Source organism: Chroicocephalus ridibundus, chromosome 3 (assembly GCF_963924245.1).
Source record: "Chroicocephalus ridibundus chromosome 3, bChrRid1.1, whole genome shotgun sequence".
In the NCBI taxonomy this organism is placed as follows: domain Eukaryota; kingdom Metazoa; phylum Chordata; class Aves; order Charadriiformes; family Laridae; genus Chroicocephalus; species Chroicocephalus ridibundus.
The window spans coordinates 60,355,833-60,373,213 of NC_086286.1; the positions used below are offsets into that span (position 1 = coordinate 60,355,833).

Genomic DNA, 17,381 nt, shown 5'->3' on the forward strand with positions numbered 1-17,381 from the left:
AAGTTTGAAGGTTTTTGTGGTTGAAGGAGTAGTTCATTAGTCACAAGAGCTCCTTTTCTTGAACTCAGGTAATTAACACTCTGTTGCCTGTTCCCACAGTGGAAACAAGAGGTAACATTGCAAAACTGCCTACCTCTTGGCTCCCAAGAAAAAATGGGGTGATCCCTTTAATTTGGTTTGGCTGCCTTCTCACACCACCATGTGGAACTGTTTTGTCTGATTGCAGCAAGGTCCATTACTCACATCTGCCTCTCCTTCATGTATGCACCCTTGCGAACACTGTGATTACTGTTACACCCATGAGCTAGTCAGGGAGCAGTTTGCTGTAAGGCAGCAGCTGATGTTGCTGCCAGATAGCCAGCCTTTTAGATTACAACCTCCTACACTGTTATGAAACATTTATGACTAGCACCTTAGAAGCTCGCAGTCACCAGGGAGGCATAAGTACAAGCACATGAGAATCACTAGCGATCAGCACCTGCTAATCACATTAATACGTCATAGCAAGCTGAATGACATTAACAGAAAAATGCTGACACTGCATACCTCTTTCCATCATGGACAGATCCCCAGGAGTGACTACTGGATTCTCCTAGGAGACACTGTCATTACTTGGATGCATACATTGCTTCATGTTAAAAATCCTCACAACATTTACATCAGGAATCTTAGCTTCTTAAAAGTTATTGTTTGCAATATTTTATTTTGCACATCACTTCCGTGAGCCAGGACACACAAGAAGCCTTAAAACCAGAGAACAAAAATCCCAACCCCCTGTCCAAAGGAAGCTTGAAACAGGGAGAGGAACATAAGATGAGAAAGGACACCCTACCCCATTGGACAGGTGACAATTTCGCTGTGCTAGCCATCGCCCTTCACCGGCAAAGAGCTGGGAAGGTTGATGCCATCACAGCTGACAGCTTTGAGGAGAGTTACGCAGCAATGTGAACAGGATCAGAAAGCTTAAAGGTGTTCAAGTAAAGCAGCCATTGGGTTCCCAACAATGGGTAAGGGAAGACATGCAGACCAACATTAGGACAAGATCTTCGAGAGGTAAAGCAGCCAGCATACATTTGAAGCAATAAAGGCAGCAGCAGAGAGGGGGGAAGAAAAGACTGATAAGGTTAGCACACCTAGCTAGAAAAAAAAAACCCAAAACAAAAACCAACAAACAAACCCCCAAAACTTAGCAGCAGCAAAACATGCTGACAACATCCCTGTGACAGGAGACCTGCCTTGAGGCACCCAATACAATAGGCATTTTAAAGCATATCGCTGAACCATCTCAGCTTTCTTTAAACAGACTATGTCAAAAACCAAGGTTTATCAACTGAGCAATCACCAAATCTCTCAGTTTCCCCATATTTTTATAATTGCTTTAAACATCTAAAGCAATTCCTTCAAACAATTAGCTGCCTGACACATTTTCACTATTCCACACCATCGTACAGCCTTGTACAGTGATGATGCTACTTCCTAAAATAGCAGAGACCTCATCAGAGTTCAAGTGCAACACCCCAACTGTAAGAAAGCCAAAGGCACCTAACACCAACAGTGGCTGACTAAGGGCTCTGTCTGAATCACACACAAGTCCAAAATACCACCAACCTGACTAGGAGCCCTGCCTTCCTCCTAGATGTTAAGTGGAGTGGAGGAAGGCAGGAAAAAGCCTTGTATCTACCTCAGCCACTCCATCTGACATCCTCATACATTGTTTTTGTGATTCTGAAAAGCATGAGCAGATATTCCACCCTCTTAGTAGGGTGGTGACAAGATATTTCTGACCCTCTGCTGAAGCTCCAAACAAGTCTCCCTGATACTTTTAAGGCACAGCAAAGTACCATCAGATATTTGTAGAGAAGTCAGTCAATTCAATTGATGGCTATTTGCTTCTTTTTCACAGCATTTCAGCTAAATTTGTTTTTGTTTGGGTTTTTTTGGAAAGATCTGTTACAGAATACAACATTACTGGTGCAGGTTCCAGTGAGCACATGATTTCTAGGTGACAGAAGCACCTCTAGGGAGAGCCCTCACATATACGACTAACAAAGCTGCTAGGGGGATGCTGCAGGCAGAATGAAAACAGTTTAAGTCTTAATAGAAAACTAGTTTTCAAAAGTTAACAGATTTTTGAGAACACCCAATGATGGAGGAATACTAAAGAGCAAAATATATTTCAGTAAAGCCACAAGAAATAATTAACTAAGTTTCCAACTATCATTTCAACACACTCTCAACCCTTGGAAAATTGAGGATGATACTGGGCAATAAGATTACATGCATTACGCTCAATTATACATGCATTAGAAACCACACAATCCATTCAGTATTCTTCAGCAACCAAGCCATGTTAATTTGAGCAAAACCTCCATGCGTACATACAAGCTGCCAATCTGAGAAATTAGTACTTCTGTGAACGACAGCTCAACAAAAGCCTCCAGACATGCCTAGCACAGGACTGACTCTACTGGGAGCTAGAATTCCTCTGTAAATACACCACCCTGAGAAGCCAGTACTAATCTTTCTACACTAAAAGTTGACATACAGTGTTGCTAGTGGTACTATGGCCACATCCCAGTGTACAATTGTTGATTGCCTTATTTCAAGGGACAATTTATACACCAAAGACGCTCACTAGCTTGGAACCTATGCACCATGATGTGGCCTAAGACAACAAAAATATTAAATAGCTTCCAATATATTCAAGACTAGCTACTTCACCAAAGGCTTGGTTCCAGGAACATCAATGGAAAGCCATCATTTTCCAACTGGTTTCCCACCATGGCTAGTACCATAAGATAGGAGGGTTTCTGCTGTGAGAAGAATCCACAGTAGCCCCCAAAGGCTGCTCCAAGTGTTTCTAATTATACCACAAAGATCTAAAAAACTATCAGCTACCCCAATTCAATTACCATTGTTATATGCTGCCTTTTCATGCAACAACACATGGTGCTGCTCATCTTTCTAGGTAGCTTTACAAGGTAGTCCACGATTAAAGACACTGCGCTGGAGCTAGACAAGGTAGAAAGGACAGAAGAGGTCAGTTATTATCACATTTGCATCTGTTATTACCCTCACATGAAATATTTTAAGCACTCTGTGTTAAAATATACCAAATTTTTCATCAGATGCTGAATAGCCCGAGCTATAATTACAGCTCTCCCACATACAGATCACACTGATTACATTCAACAACTCTTGTACAACAGATGCCTACTGACTAGTAGTATTCCAACAACCCTAAATGCAGCCATGCTCTACTTTCTTAAGCAAGCATACACATAATTTTTAAATGAGCATGCCCCCTCATTTGCTGGTATGACTTCCTGCACCCCGGCAGTTCTCCGATGACCGATGGAGAAAGGAGGATCCAGTAACTACAACACTGAACCAGAGCCTGCAAGTCTTCTTCCTCTGTTGCAGACATCATGGGATGGACCCGGTTGGAGACTGACATGTCTGAACTCCCAGGATACTCAATGGAGACCTACTCAGTAGTCCATGGAGCCCAAAGCATGATTCAGCTCACCCTGAAACAGATCCTGAGCACAAGATCTGCTGAGCCACTCTCTAGGCTCCAGTGACTACAACAGGAGTATGGACATCTAAATTAATCCTGTCTTAATGCTGATTTGAATGCCACCCACTGTATGACCAGAGGCAAATCACTTTCTTTCACCACATGCTCCACAATGCAGAGCCATAAATGGACACTTCAAGTAGCCAAAACAGATGTTTCAGGAGTTTATAAGCAAGGAAACTGCATTAGGGGATGAAAATAGCCAAAACAATCATGCTAATGCTGTTTCTACTACATAGATAACCTATTCTGGTTAGCTGGAACTGCAATGTGTAAGGTAGGCACACCCCACATTCCTCGCAATGTTAACTCCCTATCTTTAAAATGAAAATAACAGCAAATTCCTACTGAGAGGGGTGCTGAAAGAATAAAATAAAGACTGCAAAGCACCAGGAATGATGCAATAATGATGCGTTAAGGTTAAATCAAGATAAGAACTGCACAAAACACCAAAAGAACACTTCATCAGCCCCCGGAAACTTCATTTCTCAAGGCTCTACTCCAGGCATCTTCTCTTGATACTTTTAAAATAGGAATAAAACCACCACAACTAGCTAGAATCCTACCAGCCAGCATGAGTCTGTTACACATACTCTAATAAAGTAGTAAGCAGCAAAACATTTAAGAAGCATGAAACTATCATGAGAGCAACCATAAAAATAGATCCACCGCTACTGAGAGCCCCCACTGCCAGCAAGTACCTGTTATGGAAGCACAGCATCTATCTCAGCCCATTTTAATGTTCCACCTTCAGCGCTGTCGCATCAAACCCACACCTACCCTTCTGAATATGCAATGAATCTCATTTGCAGTAAAATGCCAATATTACATGTTCCTCCAATATTACCATTAAATCCTAATCATAACTGAGGGCAAACTGTGTCTTAACTTTATTTTTTAATGCAGTGATGTCTAACACGTGTTATTGTGAGATACAGTCAAAACCAGCAAGAAATGAAAGTGTTGTTGGCAGATTTGATTTCCAAGTTCTTATTTCGACCACATATGGATTTATTTATCTAGTGTTGTCTGAAATAGTGTGAAGTAAGCATAGTTAGAGAAAAGATGAAGGATTGTTTTTAAATACAAGGAAATAACTATGATGCTTTTATGTTTACACAGGGATTATATTTCACAAGAGGTATAATATTACATCCTCTGGTGAGTACAGCTTAAGTCCAAATACTACATGGAATACTACAAATTTTTAAGAAAAAAAAATACAAGAATTTATAGCATATTTATCTTTTGCGTCCTCTTTCTTTCAAAGTTTCCATTACAGCTTGCATTAGGAATGCCAACAATCACTGATTTTTATGTTTTGCCATAATCCTTTTAAAATTCTGTTTGGTGAAGCTAACAGAACACAAACAGCAAGAATCCTGCACCTTGCAAAGGATGGAGTGAAGCAGTGAATAAACATCACCATTAGAACTATTTGGGGGGGAAAGAAAAACAAAAAACCAAAACACCACTCATGTCAGAGTAGATATCTGCATTTCACTACATTCCCACTTTTCCTCTACAATACTCTCCCAGCACAGCTCCATCCCCTGATCCCTGCACATGTTTTTCAGCCCACATTCTTCAGGCATGTCTGAACTTGTTCTTATAGCCCTCCTTCCTCAGGGGAAGTCCTACACAGGAGGGGGAAAAAAATGAAGTCTTTATCCTTTATTTTTCCCTTCTTCCTCCCCACTCCCGTAGCCAAGCACACATCTTCCCAGCAGAGCAGTGCTGAGATACCTGCTCAGGTACAGCATTCTGCCTCCTGCAGCAGTGGGATAGCAGCCAACTCAAAATTAATTTTTCAAGACACTGAAGTTATGATATTGCTGTCCCAATGAAACAGATTGGTAGATTTTCATTATTCTATTTACTTGTCCACCTGTCACCAAAGGGTTGCCTTTTGGCCATCACAGCAAGGATGCAGTTCTTTCATAATTTTAGTTCAGGAGGAAGAAAAAAGTACTGCCAAGAGCTGCAGCTCAGAATAAAGCATCTTTGGACAACAGTAAAATCACATCAGAAAGCAGAAATACTCTCTTATTAGATAAGGATATTTTACAAGCTACAAAAACTAGAAGGCCCAACACAAACCCTTAACCAGTCTGCCTTACTGGCCCAGTAAACTCACAATATACCCAGAGGAGGCAATACCTTGAGCCCTTCCCTTCTGCCTGGCTAGAAAAGCATCTGTATCAGACAAGACAGCTTATATTTAATGACAAAATGGACATACTGTATACAACAAACTTCATTCCAGTAGTACAAGACTCTATAAGATAAGTAAAGATATTAATGATAAAAGGATGGCAACCTAAGCAACATTCATTTTGCACATACAAGACAGAGACATCAGGATCATTAGTCTAGAAGTGTGTACCAAAACTTGCTTTAGCAGAACCTCAGCCCTTGATGAGCACCAATTAAGTTTTAAATGGAGTTCTTTCCTTTGATCAAAGAGCAAGATAAGATCACATTTATGCCACAGAGCTCTGATTGCAACAGCATACCAGACACTTTGCTTACCTAGCCTAACTACTAGTGTAAGAAACAGTCCAAAAAGCATAGAGGTTTTGTCATTACAGTGACAAAGGACTGTCTTCATGTAAAAGGGTATCAGAGAAACACATACAAGAAACTACATGAACTCATCACAGATGCAGTATTATAACATAATTCTGCTAGATACTGAATGCATGTCTGTAGACCAAAGTTATAGAGCTCAGTGTTTTGATCTCACCAAACCAAACACAGATGCTTGGTTTTGTCCAGCATGTGCGACATTTGATGAAAATTAGCTACATTTCATAATATCATAAATATCTATTTTAATAGGTAATGAATGTTTAAAGCCAGTGAAGCAGATCAGGCTAATTCAGCGTACCTCCTGCAGATCCTCCAAGCTGTGAAACGTTATTGCTTGTACTCTGAATAGATGGGGGCAGGCATACGGAAACCCGCAGGCAATTTCCTCGTGCAAAGGAAGCGTGGCCCAGGGATATGAATTGATAGCCTCAGACTCCAAAGTCATCTCACTCTGGTAATGAGAGCCCAAATGACAAAAGGACTGTACAACCTGCCTAACATCAGATGGGGATCCACAGTCAAACAGCATTTTTATTTGAATTTCCTATCTCTTGCTGCAGCCCTGTGGACAAACACACTAAAATCTGTGAGTAATCCTGTGACTACGAGAAGATGGGTCCTGAAGAACTACTGTAAATATGTCAGAGGTTGCTATAGAGAACCACAGAAACGTTTAGGTTGGAAAAAGACCTTTAAGATCATCAAGTCCGACCATAAACCTAATGCTGCCAAATCCATCACTAAACTACGTCCCGAAGTACCACATCTACCCGTCTTTTAAATACCTCCGGGGATGGTGACTCAACGACTCAACCTTCCTGGGCAGCCTGTTCCAATGCTTGACAACCATTTCAGTGAAGAAATTTTTTCTAACATCCAATCTAAACCTCCACTGGCACAACTTGAGGCCATTTCCTCTTGTCCTGTTGCTTGGTACCTAGGAGAAGAGACCGTCACCCACCTCACTACAACCTTCTTTCAGGTAGTTGTAGAGAGCAATAAGGTCTCCCCTCAGCATCCTTTTCTGCAGACAGAACAACCCCAGTTCCCTCAGCCACTCATCACAAGACTTCACCAGCTTTGTTGCCCTTCTCTGAATATGATCCAGCACCTCAATGTCTTTCTTGTAGTGAGGGGCCCAAAACTGGACACAGTACTCGAGGCGCGGCCTCACCAGTGTCAAGTGCAGGGGGGCAATCACTGCCCTAGTCCTGCTCAGGATATTACTGGCCTTCTTGGCCACCTGGGCCTGTTGCCAGCTCACGTTTAGTTGGCTTCAACCAACATCCCCAGGTCCTTTTCTGCAGGCAGCTCTCCAGCCACTCTTCCCCAGGCCTGTAGTGTTGCATGGGGTTGTTGTGACCCAAGTGCAGGACCCGGGACTTGGCCTTGTTGAACCTCATACCAGTGGCTTCATGCCATCGATCCAGCCTGTTCAGATACGTCTGTAGAACCTCCCGACCCTCAAGCAGATCAACACTCCCACCCAGCTTGGTGTTGTCTGCAAACTTACTGAGAGTGCACTCAATCCACTCGTCCAGATCATTGATAAAGACATTAAACAGAACTGTCCCCAGTACTGAGCCCTGGGGAGGACCACTTCTGACGGGTCACCAGCTGGATTTAACTCCATTCACCACCACCCTCTCGACCCAGCTCTCCAGCCAGATTTTTACCCAGCAAAGCATACGCCCATCCATGCCATGAGCAGCCAGTTTCTCCAGGAGAATCCCGCGGGAAATGGTGCCAAAGGCTTTACTAAAGTCCAGGTAGACAATGTCCACACCATTTCCCGCATCCACTAAGCAGGTCGCCTTGTCATAGAATGAGATCAGGTTAGTCAAGCAGGACCTGCCTTTCAGAAACCCATGCTGACTGGGCCTGATCACCTGGTTGTTCCTGTAGGTGCCACATGATGGCACTCAAGATGATCTGCTCCATAACCTTCTCAAGCACGGAGGTCAGAGCAACAGGTCTGTAGTTCCCTGGATCCTCCTTCCAGTCCTTCTTGTAGATGGGCATCACATGCGCTAACCTCCAGTCAACTGGGACCTCCCCAGGTATCCAGGACCGCTGATAAATGATGGAAAGCGGCTTGGGGAGCACTTCTGCCAGCTCCCTCAGTACCCTTGGGTGCATCCCATCCCACCCCACGGACTTGTGTGTGCCTAAGTGGCGTAGCAGGTCGCTAACTATTTCCCCTTGGATTATGGAGGCTTCATTCTGCTCCCCATCCCTGTCTTCCAGCTCAGGGGGCTGGGTACCCCCAAAACAACTGGTCTTACTATTAAAGACTGAGGCAGAAAAGGCATTAAGATTCTCAGCCTTTTCCTCATCCTTTGTCACTGTTTCCCCCCACATCCAACAGAGGATGGAGAGTCTCCTTAGCCCTCCTTCTGTTCCTAATGTATCTACAGAAACATTTTTATTGTCTTTTACGGCAGTAGCCAGATTAAGTTCTAGCTGGGCTTTGGCCCTTCCAATTTTGTCCCTGCAAAACCTCACGACATCCTTGTAATCCTCCTGACTTGCCTGCCCCTTCTTCCAGAGGTCATAAACTCTCTTTTTTTTCCTTTTTTTCCTTTTTCCTGAGTTGCAGCCAAAGCTCTCTGTTCAGCCATGCTAGTCGTCTTCCCCACCGGCTCGCCTTTTGACACAAGAGGCCCCAGCTTCATTAGCTTTCATCTACCCTTCCTTTCCTCTCCCCAAGTTAGCCTTGAAGACATTAGAACCTCACTACCTCCTCCTTTTCACAGGACTTATATAATTGGGGTATGTAGAGGATAGAGCAAGGAGACACTGCGGAAACACGATCCCTCTATGCAGGTGAGACCTGACTGTGTGATGTTGGTAGGAAAATGCAAGGCACAAATTAAGACCAACATCATCACTTTTATGGAAAAAACACAGTGGTAATCAACTTTTTCCACTTGATTCACTGTTTGGACTTACTCATTAACAAACCTTCTGTGTGAAGCTTCCCTGTAAGTGTCCTAAAACAATGCAGCAAACTGAAAACTTAGCAGTCTCGCTGCCTCTTCTGCAATCCCTAACTGTCACTAGTCATCATCTGTTTGACGTGCTCATCTGTTAGACCACGACTTAAACCAGCCAATCCAGAAGTTTAGATTTAAGAAATTAAAAGGCAAGAACAAACACTGCCCAAAGAAATCCATGTATTTTTGAATAGTTGCTGACAGGCTGTACGCACGCATCACTCATAACTGCAATTCATCTAGTAGCGTGTGTTGGATAACAGCCTTTTGTCAGGGTCTTTTACTAAGAAAATAAAACTTCAAGACAAATTTCAACATGCATTTTATCCAGTGCCCTGTACTTTGTCTTTCCTTAGCTCTTGCAGTGTGCTAGACAGCATACAAAGAGAGAGAGGCATGATCCTTGGCCAAGGGGTTTTACATGCTGAAAACATGGGGTCCCAGACAGAAGCACAAGGAATGAACACACAAGAGAGTTATACAAGTCTGATACATACACAACATTTCATCAAAAATGAGGTTCTTCCTACAGAAGTCTCCAACAACAGGTACAGATTACTTCCTGTCACTCAAGCAAAAGCTTTGAGGAAAGAAGGAAAAAAACAACCGACCCACCGGCCAATCTCTACACCTACTGAGCAGTTAGGAGAAGTTTGTCTTAATAAGCATACTACCTTACATCTCTCATTGGTTAATATCTTCACTCTTAACACTACTACCTATGTTCAGGTACTACCCTGATATACCATGTATACCTAAAATTCATTGTCAGAATTTCACTACATTCCTCTACAAAGGTTACCATCAACTTTCCACTAATGCCCATTGTGATTTTAGCATTTAAAATTATGTTTTTCCAGACATTATGCTGACAGCATTCAACTTCTAGACTTTCTGATGTTTGGTTAAAATAGTTTGAACAGCAACTTAATGGCAAATAAACAGAATTGACTGTGAACATCAAAAGATCGAGGGAAACAAAAAAAAAATTTAAAAAAAATAATCACAGAACCCACAAGCAGCTCAAGAAAGAGCAACACAGCAAAAAACACAGCAACATGCAAACATGATCTAAACACATGAATGCAGAGGCCAACTTTGGTTTATTCTTTTTTCATACACATTCACTGATCGTAGCAACAACGAATAGTTTTAAGACTGCAGTAGTACAAACTTTAAGTTGTGCACTTAATGCACTTAAAGTGCAATTCTTTACTATGTTTCAACCCACAAATAAATATAAACAGAATTATTTAGCACATGCACCTCTTGCTAGTAAAACATTACGGGCCAGGTATATTCAGAATTTCAGCTGAGATCTGCAAACAGTGGTTATTCGTTGTTACTTGCTGATCTATTTAACAAATAGTCTATACAAATATTTTTAAATAACCAAATAAACAGAGGAAAGAGATTCTTCTGCAGCTCTTGTTACGGGCAGCTCTCTACTCTTCTTCACTGAAAGAAAAATACTCTCCTTTAAAAAATAACCAGAAGTTTCTTAGTGTTAAATTTTTCCCAAATAACTTGAACACAACAGCATTCACTTGAGAGTACCTACAAAGAAAAGGAAGGCTAAAAAATAACTCCAGTGCTATGCATTACCCATAATTCTTTCTAAAATCCAGCTATGGTTTGCAGCTCCCAGCACACACAGTTAACACAACCGACCTTGTTGAAGTCTCCCTCGATAAGCAAGATAGCTCTAAAAAAAGAACACCAGGCCCTCACAATTAATTGCTAACTATTAATAAATGAGCATATTTCTCCCTCTTCTCCCAGGCATACCTATAAATACATATAGTTGCCCAAAAGCTTTACCAGGAATGGAAATCGGAGTATTTCATCACATAACAAGCCCAGGAATAAGCAATATCCATGAACTACCGAGGAAGGGAATAGTCAAACCTGAAGTGCAATAGAGACGCGTGATCCCCAGCTAGCTGAGTCTACAGCTACAGCGACAAAGGCCAAATTGTAACAGAGCCTCACAACAACAGAGGCTCCTAACCACAAGCACGTCAAACTGTCTTTACCGTGTAAAATTTGGCTTGAAGTCACAATTGACATAAGTATGTGAGGCCTGGGGGTAGGGGGAAGAGACAGATCAGGCTACAACAAACAAAGAGGACGCACAGTGATGTTCTCTAATAAGACAGTGGCATTTCTCACACAGGAGGCTCTATCCCATACGCAGCTTTCCTCCCCCTTGCATCTTCTGAGGAATGACCTTAGCTGCAGGGGTTTCAGTAGCCAGGGGCTTCTGAGACCAGAGAAAGTTTCTCCATATCATCAGATCACACTGCTTCCTTCAAATTGTTGCTACACCAGTGAAATTAAGTCACTTTCGTGCTGGATATTTCTTCATGTACACAGCTCTATGGAACTAAACAGGTTCTTGCTGGTTTGTGGACCCAGGATAGACCAGAAAACTGCAAGCCCACAATCAAACAAATACCAGCAGCATACTGCAGATGTGCTACAACTTCCATGACCATACACCTGTCCCACAATAATCTGAGTAACTTCAGGAATCCCTCTTGAGGAGCTCTGGGGGAATTCAGTCTCATGGGCACACGATGGAGTGCTGTGAGAGACAGATAAGGACTTTGAGCCCATAAGCATCTTAATCTGCACAGGAGCAAGACCACAGGTCAACTGCAACACCATTCAGAGGTTAGTTTATACCCCAACAAGGATCAACTCAGAATAATAACAAATACATATATATAAAAATTTACCTTCTCAGCATAGTCAGGAAAACAGTGCAAACTAAATCAGTCAAAGAGCATAAACTCCACAACAACCCAGCCACAAGTCAAATCAACACAGCATCCTAGCCAAAGTACTACCTTTTCAAGGCTGCATATTGCCCCTAAATACTATCTGAATTTGTGTCACACTGTAAGAGAAACCTATAACTACACCATCACTTCTTCCAGACAGAAATCAAGGAGGTGCTTATAAAAATAACAGATGCAGTTTTCAAACACTGATGCTGTAGCTAAAGTTATCACATCCTTGGTCAAAGCTTGAGAAACGCTTAACCTACACAGAAAATTGCTAGTGAATAAAAAGGCAACTCTTCCTCAGCAGCTTCAGTTTAACTAGACACGGCCTTATGAGCTACATAGCCGGCTACTGTCAGTGCAGCACGCTCCGCCAGAAAAAACACCCTTGTTCGCAAAAAATAGTGGCATTCTAGTCTGAATTAGCAAGAGAAGACAAGCAACCGTGTTTTGTATCAGCTGTTGTTGGTAACAATGAACAGAGCACTTTTTATTTAAAATCTGCCTACAAAAATCTAAAAATATTCATGTTCAGCTTACTAATTCTTGGTAGGTTCTATTTCAAACTCTAGATAAATGCTATTTACAGTATTTACTTAGGAATGAACAGCTCAAAAGTCACAGAGCACAACTTTTCAGGATAAGGGTTACCTTTTTAAAAAAAGTTAGTTCAAAAGCCACTTTAAAACAAAACACAAATAAAAACCCCCAAACAAGCAAGAAAAGTTCACCAGGAGCAAATAAGCTAACCATCCAACAATGGTTGTACAGCTTACTTTTGGACTTTGCTTTTTGGTGTTTATTTCATGGAATGGGGTAAATTTTTATGCTTCTTTTGTTTGGGGAAAAAAAAAACCCACAATTTATAGGTTTCTAACTGTAAAAAATCTTGGAAGAGAAAAAAAAGGAAGGTTCCTAGAAAAATGTTCTCAGTTTTACATCAAACATTAAAATAGAGTAAATCAGATCACTTATTTCTGCTACTCTCTACATTTTTCCACGACGTTTTTAGCATTGTACGATAAGCGTGCATCATTATCTGCAAAACCAATCTCCCCACTGGGAGCTGGCATCTCCCACCAGTTATTTATGTCATTCTTCTAGAATACATCTCCGTGGCACCACAGCACTAACTACAGGCAGCAGATATTACCAGCTAAATACTATCTCCCAGAGCTTTACCAGTTCAGTGAAGATCATGGTATCACCTTTCCAAGATGGCATATGTAAGAAAACAAATGGCATAAGCTCCCCTCCAATTACGTGTTTTATAAAACTAACCTTGAGAATTAAATATAATATTCATAAGGTAAAATACAGAATATTGGTCTTTGGTCAAACATAAAATCAAGTGGTTATGAACTACAGAGTAAATAACCATCTCAGATTAAGAATAAACTATGAAACATTGTGCTAATAAGGCTGTTAGGTAGCTATTAAAGTGTCAATTTTAATGTGCAGAGATGAAAGCATAACCATAAAGAAAAGTTTTCCACCTCTCATTTCTTTATTACAGTCTTGTCGTGCAGAGAGTGACATAAAATGACGCTGTGCACCTAAGAGGTCAAAAGCTTACCTAGAAACTGAAAAACAACAACAGAAACAAAACTCACCAGCAGTCTTTAATTTATTCCTTTGCATTTCAAAGGACACGTGTTTGCATTAGTCAGAAGATCCACCTCCCAACTACAGGCAGCCCTCAAATTATTCTGCATAACACTAATTGAGGGTCCAGCTAAAGAGTTACCTGTTCAAGGAACCTGCGAGTAAAATATATTATGCAAGAAAGCAAGGCAAGCATGCTTAAGTATAATAAAGCCTTTTAAAATGATTAGCAGGTTTACTCTTTAATCTGGCAAGGTAACAAACTTTCAGCGCCCAAGAGAAAAAGTACAATGAGGGAAAAGCATTATATAAATATTCCACATACCAAAGCAAAAGGCTTATTTCACTGGAACAATGCACTCCTGTTTAAACCAATACCAATCATAAAAAAAAGAGATCTTTCTGTGGATGTTATTTATATGTTAACACATAACTTCACAGCACGTTTGTATGGAATCCTCTTCTCACACAGGCTGCCTGGATGGTCCCGGACTGGCACCGACCCGGCCCCTCCGTGCACATGTTCATGCTCAGGAGGGCTGGGAGTATCCATGCCGCACTGTATGAAAACATGAGCCTGCTTTCCAAATCTCCCTCAGTCTCGAGCCCAGCTACTGCCAAGTGCTGACCACAGGCACGCAGTCTAATCAGCATTATGGTCCTGAGACAGAGGAGTAATGGCTGCTATAAACAAATACCGCTTCTAATCCAGGGAAACTTTCACCTCCGAAAGCATTCCTAACTTCACATCAACTCCAGCAAAGCCTGCGAAAACGCTTCATGTAACAAAAGACGATCACACTAAAGTGTAGTCCTACAAGAAAACAGAAGTACATTTCCAAAATCATAAATCCCTCACCTAATTCATAGCTATTTCCCTTCTGATTTATTTCCTGTACAGTGGGAACTGCGACAGCAATATCCCAATCGGCATTCGGAAAGCACTCACAGCGTCCAAGCAGAGTTGACCAAACTGAGGTTCAATCTGACTTCGGAAAAAAAAAAAAAAAAAAAAAAAAACAAACAACCCCGAAGACACCCAACACTGCAGAGGTCCCCTCGGTCCCCGCCTTCTCCTTCCCATGACAGAGCCTCCCCCCTACCCCCGGAGCTGGGCGCAGGCTTCCCAAACACCTCCTTCGCACATCAGTCCCACCGAGGCTTCCCGCAGCGATGTCAACAGCGTGAAGAAGCCCCGAAGAGGGTTAGGAAGTTTTGAGGGGGGGGCGGGGGGGGAAGAGAAACAAGCGCGCACACACACCAGAGATGAAGGTGGGAGGGATGGACGGACGGACAGACAGACAGACGGACGAGCGAAGGGGCTGCTATTCAACTCTCCGAGCGGGAGCCCAGCGTTTTAATCCCACCACCGTTAAACAGGTTTAAGAGTTCTTGCTTGCTTGAGCTAGTTTATAAAGTTTTTGCTTAACTTACAAAATTGAAGGGTTTTTTTCGTCTTTTGCTTGCAAAGCTGGAAGTTCACTTATTATTATCTGCCTGAAGGAGAATAGTTACTATACCTATACAAGCAGACGGGCCGGCAGGACCACAGAGGAAGGGGACCGAGCCCCGGGGAGACCCCACTGCCGATACACGTACCCCGAGCCAGCCACGGTGCAAAGCTTACCTCCCCCCTTCCCCACGCCCAATAAAACCACCCTTAAAACCCACGACGCGAAGCACACACAAGCGCACCGACAGGTAGGGAGACGAGTCAGGAAGGAGCGGTAAACCACACGCAAAGGGTGTCCCGGGGCTCAACAGGCGGGGCGGCCACGGAGCCGGGGCTGGCACCACCGCGGCGCGGCGCTGGCAAAGGAGCCCGCCGGCGGCCCCGCTCGCCCCGCCGGCCACGCGGCCGCCCCGCCGGGGGAGCCCGTCTCCGAGCCCGACCGACGAAGCGCCCTTCTTACCCTTCGTCCAGTCCACCACTTGCTTCGGGCTCCACCTGGTCACCGGCTCCATGGCGGGGGCCCGCACCCGCGGCAGAACCGCAGCCGCCCTCCTCCCGCCGCCGACTCGTTCCCCCTTCTTCTCAGATTCCCATCCCGGCAGAGCCGCTCCGGGACGTCCCCCTCCTCGGCCTGGCTCCTCCCGCCGGCCGCGGCCGGGCCTGCCCCGCTGCCGCTCCGCCCCCAGGTGCTGTCGGCCGCCGGACCAGGGGCCGGGCGCAGCCGTTAACGGCCGGTTCCGCCCCGCAGCGGCCGCTGCGGGGCGGAACCGGCCGTTAACGGCTGCGCCCGGATCCGGCCCCCCTGCTTGGAAAAGCGCTGAGGAGAAACTTCCTGGCGTCCCTACGGCTTCTCCCGTGAAGGGGTGAGGAAAGCGCCTGGGGACAGTGCTTTTAAACGCTTGTTGCCCGTCAGACTCCGCCTGTGAGGAAAGAAAGTCCCAAAATCGGGAAATAACCCGACGCTTCGCCTCACGCTTCAATACCCATTACTGTCTATAAGCCACGTCCAGCTTTGTTGGGTATAAATCTGCGCAGAAGGGATGCTCCGAAGCAGGGCGGTAGGTGAGACCGCGCCGCCCAAGACCCCTCAAGGTGTGCCAAGCCTGAAAGCCACCGCTCTTGGGACCGTGTGGTGACACAAGTCTCACTTTTCTTTAAAGTAAGGCACGGTTTTAGCTCTCCTCGGTGTCCTGCCCCGGGAGTGGCGACTGGCTCCACGGGGTGGAGCGGCGGCCGGGCTCTTCACCCCGCTTCGGTGGCAGCTTCGTGTGAGTCACGGCCCCATGGGCGATTTTAGCAGCAACTGCCTTCAACCGCGCTGGTCCCAGTATTGGCATTTGGGGTTTTTATTTCTGAATCCAGCACTTAAAAGCATCCTTGGGTGTGGAAGCCTTTTCACCATAATAGGTTACTTCTGTTTTGCTGCTCTCACGTGGGAGCTACATTAAGCCATCAGCTGTACCTCAGGCTGGCTTTCCTCAGAGGAAATGTGTCACTTGTGTCCTGGCCACCTCCTAAAGTCCATGTAAAACCCCCAGCGAGTGTCAGCCTCTACTCAGAGGTTTAAGTGCTGACCTCCAAAACTGTATGCCCAGCATACCTGCTTCCACCATTCCTTGCTACCCAAGACATAACTCAGCCTACAACCACTTTTCCATTAGCAGCAAGAAGATGTGGAGGAACCCAGTATTTTTATCGCACGCGTCACTTAGGGGATCTGGTTCAGCAGCAAATTCCATTCTGAAGCCCTTTTGTAACACACACGAAGGTCTCACTGCTCCTCTTCCTCAGTGAGGAAGAGCAGAGTGAACTCTGGTCTGACAATAAGACTGTGAAATTTTAACTTGGCAATATTAGAGAGTGGGTAAGCAGCCGGGATTTCAGACTGTCCAGTATCCCACTGGTTTTTTCGGCTTCTGTCTCTATCCACCTGTTATCCCTAGTCATGTACTTGAAACACAGGCTCTTTGGGACAGGGGCTGTCAGTTCTGTGTGTGGCTGTGGCTGTGCAGCGCCCAGCTGTGCAGTACCCAGCTGTGCAGCTCCCAGCATTCCCACTGCAGCACAAACAGCTGCCACCTTGCACACGCTGTTGCAGACCCCTGCCACAGGGACAAGAAGCAACACCACACCTTCTAGTTTGGGGAATTGGTAATTAAAAAAGTGGTCCTTTTGCATGTATACCTAAAAACTAGTGATTTGTTCATTCTTTTTGTTACAACCTTTGGTTGAAGGTGTATTTTTAGTTCTTGATTATAAGGTCAATTCGTTACAGCAAATTTATTTATTTGCTTTTTAGTTTGTGAAATATTAAGCCTGTCAGTTAACCTCTCTGCCTATTGGAGAGATTAAAATGCAGTTCACCA

The 17,381-nt window shown here is 44.0% G+C and overlaps 1 protein-coding gene across 1 annotated transcript in view; it reads right to left on the minus strand.

Moving 5' to 3' along the window:
- CNKSR3 (CNKSR family member 3) overlaps nt 1-15,658 on the minus strand; it is a 62,876-nt gene extending 47,218 nt beyond the window's left edge. The window contains exon 1 of the mRNA XM_063329348.1: nt 15,476-15,658. Within this exon, the coding sequence (XP_063185418.1) occupies nt 15,476-15,527 (52 nt within the window). The 5' untranslated portion in view covers nt 15,528-15,658. The remainder of the gene's footprint in view (nt 1-15,475) is intronic.
- Between the last annotated feature and the right edge of the window lie 1,723 nt (nt 15,659-17,381).